The sequence below is a fragment of the Magnolia sinica genome, chromosome 1, assembly GCF_029962835.1.
Source record: "Magnolia sinica isolate HGM2019 chromosome 1, MsV1, whole genome shotgun sequence".
NCBI lineage: Eukaryota > Viridiplantae > Streptophyta > Magnoliopsida > Magnoliales > Magnoliaceae > Magnolia > Magnolia sinica.
Window position 1 is genome coordinate 128,668,082 of NC_080573.1, and position 9,455 is coordinate 128,677,536.

The 9,455-nt window shown below is 40.5% G+C and overlaps 1 protein-coding gene across 2 annotated transcripts; it reads left to right on the forward strand.

Moving 5' to 3' along the window:
• Positions 1-873: 873 nt before the first annotated feature.
• On the forward strand, positions 874-7,325 carry LOC131258211 (auxin-responsive protein IAA26-like). Of its 2 annotated transcripts, none has more exons than XM_058259353.1 (6): positions 874-1,252; positions 1,716-2,317; positions 3,686-3,954; positions 4,922-5,069; positions 6,432-6,496; positions 7,014-7,325. In XM_058259353.1, the coding sequence occupies exons 2-6, from the start codon at positions 1,752-1,754 to the stop codon at positions 7,064-7,066; spliced, it is 1,101 nt and encodes a 366-aa protein (XP_058115336.1). In that variant the 5' UTR covers positions 874-1,252; positions 1,716-1,751; the 3' UTR covers positions 7,067-7,325. The 2 variants fall into 2 exon arrangements, with proteins under 2 accessions (XP_058115336.1, XP_058115342.1); XM_058259359.1 differs by having other exon boundaries at positions 875-1,252; positions 3,692-3,954.
• The last annotated feature ends 2,130 nt before the right edge of the window (positions 7,326-9,455 follow it).

Below are 9,455 nucleotides of genomic sequence, written 5' to 3' on the forward strand. Positions count from 1 at the left end.
TCCTTTTAGCCTGATCTTCTACAACCATCCCTTTTCCAATCCATGGATGTGCTGGTTACAATTGCCTAATAATAGCGATCATTTAGAATTATAAGAAATCCATGATGGCCACTAGCAAATAAGTGGATCACATTGTCGATTGGACTTTTTTATTTGGATAAATGATCTGTACCATCCATGTTTAAATCCATTGATTAAATGGTTAATATCTGTCAGATCAGTTTGATGTTTTCATAATAGCCCATGAAATATGGACTGGATATAATGAATGGTCTAGATTGATGGGCAGTACTGTTTAAGTGTCCCAATACAATGAGCAGCTTTACAAGTTCTAGTTAGACGTGAGTAGTGGAGCATATGACAATGAGCAGAGGCCTGGTTCTCTGTTCGTAACTAGCAGCGAACTTCAACATTATTTAGTTCGTGTGGGGCCAGGGTTGCGTTATCCAAGCCGCTGATCTGATGGCCTCATCATGAATGGATCGTTGGTGCCTGGCTTGTTGGCCATGTAATTACATTTCTAAAATTGAATGGTCAGGATTGTCCGATTGAGGAAATTCGTGGAGTATGGCCCACCAGAATGGGAACCACGAGCTCAATGGTTGGGCCCCACTTATATAGACTAGTTTATAACTTAACACCCAATCGAAATAACAGCCGCTAAAACGCCAAACATGACACGTCAGCTACCACGAGTCAATAAGCATGGTCGGCGGTGACTCATCTCACTCAGCACGGGTCACAAGGCAATCACTGCTTTCTAGTAATCGTAACCGTCCAATTGGCGATTAGTTAAGAATATATGGTGGGGTCCATCAGTTATCTAAAACCGATATATATATATATATACAAAGATGAAGGGAGGGAGAGCATGGTTTTACGTGCTGAGATAGTCATAGGCGCACGCATCCTCTCTCTCTCTCTCACTGTCTGCTGTCACCCTTGCGTGAGCAGAAGCTCTAATTCCGTTTCTAGTTTGGTTTTGAGTGAAAGAATCTGTTACTTCTCTCTGTTTTTCCTCATCTGCCCCTGCATTTTATTCTCTCTGATCCCTCAACCCCTCCTTTTCTTGTGAAATTATAAAGCAAAAGAGAACAAAAAATTACAAAAAATATAAAAATAAATCCACATATTCCGTTCCATATATCTGCGTGAAAGAAGAGAGAAGTAAGCAAGACTCTTTACTACCTTTGTTTCTCTGCCTCCACATGGTATTTGCATTTGAAAGCGAGGATTTTAATGCTTTGAGAAGGTGGGTTTTCTGTAAATCTATCAACTTTCTTCTCTCTCTCTCTCTCTCTCTCTCTCTCTCTCTCTCTCTCTCAGGTTTTTGTTATTCTTTGGGTTTTGTTTTCCAGCTGCTTGGATGGTGTTAAGGTGGGTTTTTTTTTTTTTTGTTTTCCCCTTTCAAAATCTGGGTTTTTGGTTTTTGGGATGGTTTGAGAAAGTGGTTGTTAGAGGTGGGGATTTGTATTTGGGTTTTTGGTCTTTTGGACTAGGAAATGTGTATTTGGCTGATTTAAGATGTCGGTGTTTTTTTTTTTTTTTTGGGTTTTGGTAAAGAATCCCTGTTTTTGTTTTTGTTTTTTTTTTAAAAAAATAAAATAAAATTGGAAGTCGTTGGTTTTTCTACATGCAAAATGATGATTTTTCACCTGGGTTTATTTTGTTTTATCTTCTGTTTTTTAATGTTCTGCTGGTCATTTCTTCTGCAGAGATTGAGGTGGTTTACTTCCACATTTGCTGAGAAAATGGAGGGACATTCAAGGGAAGGAGAGTCCTGCCAGCAGTTTCTTGATCTGATTCCTAATGAAAGGGATTGGTTGGTAAGGGATAGAGGATCCTTTCAAGTTACAGAGGAGAAAAAGCTGGAGCTGAGGCTCGGGCCACCTGGGGATTGGATTTCCAAAGAAAACTGTAACAGAGAAAGACATGAGGAATCTCTCCTCTCTCTTGGGTATTTTCCAAAGGCTCCCAAGAACGGCAATCCTTCTGCTGGTGCAAAGAGGGGGTTTTCTGATACAGTTGTCGCAGAAACAGGTGCAGATAGCAATTCAAACCACAAGGTTTCCTCTCAGAAGCCAGCGGTCTTGTTTCAACCCCCTCCTTGGTCTTCTTCTCCATCTGCTTCTGCTTTCCAGAAATCTGCATTCCTCCAGTTCCAAATGCAATCAATTCCAAGCTTGCCTGTCCTGGGGAAGGAATCCTCACATGCAAATGCCTCAAAGGTTGAGATGCAGCAGGCCCATGAGAAGAACCCATGTTCTTCAGCTTCTGTAAATGCAAATGCAGCTGTAGCCAGTAACTCTCAGACAAGGTACTGTCACACCTGAAAATATTCAAATCTCTCTCTATCAATTCCTTTTTTTCCTTATCTGTATTTATTTAAATTGCACGTATTTCTTCAATCACATTTTTCATGTGTCCTTTTTTCCCTAATAAAATTTATGGAGATGGTCTTTAAGTCCAACCGGTTGGACCATGAGTTACCGTCCACCTGATGAATAACTTCTGACCTAATCATGTGCGCCTGTGACATCCAATCCGTCTAGTACATTGTCCTCATCATGAGTATCATCATTAGCAAAAATCAGCCACATCCACCCATCAGTTGGACCACATATGTATTTTGTTATTTATCAGTGGCTAGGCATTTTTTCTATGGTGTGGTCCTCTTGATGAGTGGGTGGGGCTTATTTTCACCCAAGGTGATCGTCATGGTGGAGCCAACCTATTAGAAGTGTTGGATATCACATGGACCTGACAGATTGAAGATATCTGCATGTTGGACGTTAAGGTGCCATCCAACAGGCTGGACTTGCACCTTCTCGTATGTATGTATTTATGTATTTGTAAAATTTTCTATAGGGGATATTCATGTTATTTTATCCATTTATAGAAGCTGAAGGTTTATTTTGATGATCTATATCTTTTATTTATATTTTAGTTTTTGGCAGTGTGCTTGTGTTTTGCAAGGTGAAATTATTTTCAGAAATCTCATTTTGTTTATGTTCTTCAGTAGAAAATATATATTGTATTGTTGCTGCTGTTAGCAATGGGTCGGCCTGAACCCGATCCTGATCTGAGGAGAGACGACCCGACCCAACCCCGACCCAACCCACTTAGCAGATTCCTAAGCCTAGTCCTGGACCAACCCAACCAGACCCATTTGTAAAGGAACTGTGTTATATTAAAGCAAACACCCAATTGTTGAGCTCTTACATGTGTGTGTGTGTGTGTGTGTGTGTGTGTGTGTGTGTGTGTGTGCACATACATATGTATGTAGATATGTGTATGTATATATGTAGGGGCAGTCGGGCTGGACTTGTGTTAGGCCGATCTCAACATGAGCCGCAGCCTGCTTACTTAAATGGTTACATTCGCTGATCCGATCTCGACCCAAAGCATGATAAACTCAACCCGAGCCTATCTTAAGCTGGTCAGGTTGGTTGGTTCATTGCTGACAAAACACATCGCTTGCCCGCGTGCTTATTATGGAGTAACTGTTATACCTGTTGGGAAATTTCTCTGTTGTTCTTCCACTTTTGAGATTTTAATGGTTTTGTGATGTGGGTTTGATTCTTTCTTGTGAATTGCATTTGCAACTGTTGTAGAAATTTATTTATTTATGTTTTGTATAGATATGAAAACTGTAAATTGATTTGGATTTTTATTTTTATTTAAGAAACAGAACTGCCTCTGTTCCTGTTGTGGGGTGGCCTCCAATCCGTTCCTTCCGGAAGAACATCGGAAACAGCTCATTGAAACCAGCTTCTGAATCGCAAAATGGAGTTTCTGAACCCAAAGAGAAAAATGAAAATTGCCGGAAAGGTTTGTTTGTGAAGATAAACATGGATGGGGTTCCAATTGGTAGAAAGGTAGATCTCAAGGCCTATGACAGTTATGAGAAACTATCTTGTGCTGTAGATGAGCTCTTCAGGGCCCTTCTTGCAGGTGATTTGCATGAATTTATGTAATGTGTAATGATATATTTCTGTATGAGACTTTTTTTTTTTAGGCATTAGCGAAGTAGCTCCACACTAATGTGGAGCTCTGCACGACCACACTCAAGCACACATGCCAATATGGCTCATGTGCTAGATCAGAGTTTTCCATCAGGTGGGCCACACTGTTTAGATCGTCGTCGTTATCATCTAAGCCTCATCCCAATTAATTGGGGTTGGCTACATGAATCCTGTTCCACCATTCTACTCTATTATTGAGATGTCATGTTCTCTGGATTCATGTTAGAAGTGATGGCATGAGTTTGAATCTGTCTTCCAACCTGATGCAACCATCCTTTATTTGGGCTTGGGACCAGCAGTGAGAGCACATTCAATGAGGTGGGCGACAATGATTATTAATTGAGAAGAATTAAACATTGTTGCCCACCTCATGGAAAGCTCAGATCTCTCACACGTCTTATATTGTGTTTGTGTGTGGATGGGTAGGATCCACATACGTGTGGGCTTGGCATGCCTCGTAAAAAAGGGTACTCATGTACAGCTCTAATGGTCATCCCCACTTGTCAAATATGTCAAACACGTGAAATCCAAGGCGTTCATCAGGTGGCCCATTCTGTTTGTGCATTTCCTAAAAGATCCGTCGGGCTTGCTCGTCAGGCAGCTCCATCTGTATGGAAAATGAACAAATTTAAGTAGATGACCAATGTCCTGCATGCAGTCTACACATGCTACCCACTTGACTCACCTGGTTTATGGGACCTGGCACATGAATGGTTAGGCCCACCTGATGATTGCTCGGGTCTCGCACATGCCATTTTGGCATTGTCTCTTCATCTTTTCATTTTCTTTGGGCCTTCTTGTTGGTTATAGGCATGAACTCTTAGCTACATATGATAAGAAACAAAAGGACAGACACGGGTTTCCTCAATTTCACCTTCTTCTTATTTTCTGTTCAGCTCAAAGAGATTCTACTGCTGCTGGAAATCAGAACACTGCAGAAGAACTGCCTCCAATCACAGGTTTATTAGATGGAAATGGAGAATATACTTTGGTTTATGAAGACAATGAAGGAGACAGGATGCTGGTTGGTGATGTTCCATGGGGGTATGCATGTCTTACTTCAATCCATTCCCCACTCTTACTCTGTCAATCTCTGTTTTTTAAGTACTATACGGTTTACAAGGTAAGAAAACACATGATTTTTTTAAAGAATTCATGTGTTTTTCTTCGAGAAGTGATCACATACGGGCAATGGTATCACAACTTGCAGTACCATATCATCTTTCCTGAAAACATGCCACTTGTGAAGGGCATCAGTGCAAGATTATTATTTTGGGTGATCATCATGGTGGGGCCCACTGTTTTGGTGGTACTGATGACCTATGTAACTAGCATGTTGGCAGGAACAATGGTACAGTACCACAGATGTGGCATCTTGCTGTATGTTGTTTGTTGTCCTATTCTTTTACCATGTTCAGATGATTATATAAAAGTCTGTTTAAACTGGATTCTGTTTCTCAGTCTTCCTAATCAGCTCTACACCCAGAATAAGACATCATAATCATAAGTTAATTGGAAGTCATGAGTTCATTCGGCAAATTTCCACTGGAAGGTTAAAAAGAAAACATTTAATGGTCTGACTTCATTCGGCAAATTTCCATCAATCGGACTATTAGGATAACCTAATAAACATGAATTTTCAGTCATGACATGTCCAAAATGGCGCCTATAATTTTGGCAGTTTCGATTGGCATACGTCCGTCCCATTTATGAGAATGGCATGTGCATGAGAATATGATATACCATAATCTGCCATGGTGTTCTACAATTTGTTCTCGATCCGATCCTATCCTCTTTTCTTTGATTTGTTTTAACTATTGGCAAATGCAGCTGACACAAACACACAGGCATTCCAAATGGAACTTTTGTTTTCTTCTTTGTAAACCTGCATCAGCTATTAAAATGAGGAACTTGTATATAAACTGTCAGCCACAGTTCATTCTCCCTCGAGATTTGAGATCTTACGCCCTCACAGGTCACGAGGCAGAATGAACAGCTGTCGATCGTTTATGCACCAAATAATAGTGTATATGAGCTTTCCTCGTCCTAATAGAATTTTTAGCAATTTTCATATGTAGACAACTAGCTTTTATATTGTACTTGAGAGCTCTACTGTATCCAGACTGTCCTTTTGCTCCCCACCCCATGATGGTGTCCCTATCAAAATAGATGTTTGAAGATGATGATTGAACCTACATTTTTAATGTATGCTTTTTACACTATTAATCGGATTGTTAGCATCATCCAATTGCTGTGATTTTGCATCACTAAATAGTGGCATGGAACGAAAAGTCGTGATCGATGATTGATTGTCCCGAATGTCATATGCAATGAATAATCAAAATGTCAAAAATTGCAAAAATAAATCAAAATGAAGTTTCCTAATCTTTTCATAACATTTGGCAGCATGTTTGTAACTACGGTGAAGAGGTTGCGCGTTCTGAAGAGTTCGGAACTTTCTGCACTCCATCGTGAGTATATCAATAATCAGCATTACCTCATTTTATTTCATTTTTCCCATGTAGCATAGTTTAAAATCTTAGCCTTAACACATCGGGCATTACAGATATGAATGTTTAGTAATTATCATGTTAAAATGGATCTTTTGTCTGGATTGATAATAATCTGAGGAAGGTAGTTGCCGACCAAGAACGGATCTCTTTCAATTCAGCCACAGAGTGATCTGGACCATTCATAAGTTGGGTACCGTCATGATTAGTAGTTCATCCTAAAATCTTAGCCATGTGGCTGTCAGTGTTTTTTTTTCTCAATGAACATGTTGATTAAGCTACATGTCCCATCTTTAATGGGACTTGCCAGGATCACTGAAAGGTGGGCCCTGCCTAATGAGTAGTTGATAGAGAAAAAGGCCACTTTGGGTCCAGCATCAAAACATGCCCCATTTCTGCATACCTGTTCACATCTCTTGCCATTAATGTGCTTTTGCTAATAATAACTTGGGTTGATCTTGGGTCATCTTCCTCGCAGTCGGGAGCCGGAAACAGGAAAATACATCGCTGCCGGATACCGAAGTGAGATGAAGAGGGTGGTTTTCTTGATCTGGGTTTTGGGCATTTTGACATCTTTATCTTGTTTATGGGAAAAAGATTGGAGCTGTAACTGTAAGGGTTTTTCTTTTTCTCGGTGGAATGGATTTGGTTTTCTGTTTTCCTCCCTCTTTTTGGGGGATTGCAAAAGTGCTTCAGAGGAAAATATATCAGCAGTATTTGGATATTTATATATCTATATGCATATATATACAGTACATTCTGTAATAACAAATGTTTTCGTTGTTTGATATTTTCATGCCTTCATTTTCGTAGCTGATCTGAGCCACTCGTTATATAGGTCCAATATGTAAACTCCATCTTGGACCCCCTCATCAGGGAGGGTAGCAAATGGGCTGGGCAAGCTTCCCTACTTAGTGGGTCAAGCACACTTGGCATTGCACCGCATGCATTGCATATATTTCGTTGGATGTCTTTATTATTATTATTATTATTATTATTTACATGGCCCACCTGATGGACGCGGATTTCTGCGGAAGCCTTTGGCAGGAAGTTCCTTCCCAAGGATGTTTGTGAGAAATCCACCCCGTTCATCCGTTCTAAGAGCTCATTTACGTCATGTGACAAAAAATTATGTGTATTCAAAACTTAAGTGGATCACACCAGAGGAAACAGTGGAGATTCAGTGTGAATCGTTGAAACATTTTTGTGGCCATAAATTGTATCAGGCAATTTTTTTTTGTTGGTATTTTCACCTCATCCCAGTGGTAAATGACCTTATAAACGGTTTGGATGGCATATAAACATCAGGGTGGAGCCCATGAAGGTTTCAGCGTTAGGAATTTCTTTCCCCAATTTTCCCTCTCGTGTGTCCCACCTTATTTTTGGACGCATATCCTAAAATGTGCCCTCAAAACGGATGGACGGGATGGATTTCTCACAAACATCTCGGTGGGCCCACCTTATTTTTGGTCGCATGTCCTAAAATGAGCTCTCAAAACGGATGGACGGGGTGGATTTCTCACAAACATCTCAGTAGACCCCACTTAGCATCCTTGCGCAGGAACTTCATGCGATAGGCTTTCCCAGGACTGATTAGGGGGCTGATCTAAATTTTCTGTGCTTTACGTCGTTCATTGCCTAACTTGATGAAGGTGGCCCACCTGACATGACAATATCAGGCCACACGGATTGCTTTATCACTGTCAAATTTCACACATGTTAACCTTGAAGGAAAGGACTCAGATACCCCTCGTACGTTTGTACTGTTTAATTAGTGGGCCCTAGAAGAAATCTTCCCGTCTATTCCATTCCATGATTCTTTTGCCCCTATATCTATCAGTCCTCAATAATCACCTACTCATGGATTGTAATTTGCCCATCATTTCAATGACCCACCTATCCCATTCATCCCATTCATTCCCAAAATGCCCTCGGCATCGGTCTTAGGTACGCATGGTTACGGCCTGATAGCAAATACGTACGGTTCGTTTTGCTCGGATTTTTTGTCGTACAGGCGGGGCCCATGTTTTGGTAATCTGAACCGCTGATATGATGTGGAAAGATCACACCCATTAATTCCATGGCCCCTCGTTTCATTTAAATATGAGGCTTTGCTGCAATTTCTCATCTGGGAAGTTTAATTGACGCATATGATATCACGTGGACGGTCTAGATCATAAAACAATGGCACCCAGTTTCATGCATTGAAAACAGTAGCCAGCTGTATAAAATGGATGAATCAACGGACAAAATACCTCGATTTAAACTACATGATGCTTTGGAAAAGCTACTGAACTTTTGATGTTTAAAGCTACATCTGGCCCCTTTTATGGGAAAAGCGAGAAAGGGTCCATTTCCGTCTGTTGATATTGAAAGTTACAAAACCTCTTTTGGCGGGGTGTGTGTGTGTGTGTGTGTGTGTGTGAACGCTTATACACCGCAATGTTATTAAATAAATAAATAAATAAATAACTAAATTAAAACAGAGTCCAGTCGCACGCGCCTAACTTGGGGAGCTGCGGTCTCATACGAAAGGAATTTTGGCAGAGGTGGGTGCGGTTGTTTTCTTGTCGGTTGTGTTTCGTCGATAGAATCCACGTCTTCCCTCATTTATCCCAACTGCCATGTCTGGCCCACACGTGGATGGTGATAGGAATTGCCACATCGTTGCCTTTGCATGGCTAAAATTCAATGGTTGGACGGTCCATGCTATCAAATGGCAATTTTACACGTTTGAAGAAGGTCATATTTGGCCACATCATAAAGTTGTTAAGAATGTTAAAATTTTATATTAAAACTCTTCATTAAATTTTTTACTGGAAAATAAAGATATATTATGGAAGTAATCTCGCACGGCCATGGACGTGCCGCAGTGTTGGTGCCGGTGAGGCTATGGTGTGGTGTGTTTTTTATTAGATAC

What these genes read in the sequence shown, in the direction of transcription:
- LOC131258211 (XM_058259353.1), top strand. Translation starts at nt 1,752, where the DNA reads ATGGAGGGACATTCAAGGGAAGGAGAGTCCTGCCAGCAGTTTCTTGAT. An exon ending in CTTCAGGGCCCTTCTTGCAG is followed by an intron (nt 3,955 to 4,921) that starts GTGATTTGCATG and finishes TTTTCTGTTCAG; the next exon opens with CTCAAAGAGATTCTACTGCT. An exon ending in GGAACTTTCTGCACTCCATC is followed by an intron (nt 6,497 to 7,013) that starts GTGAGTATATCA and finishes TCTTCCTCGCAG; the next exon opens with TCGGGAGCCGGAAACAGGAA.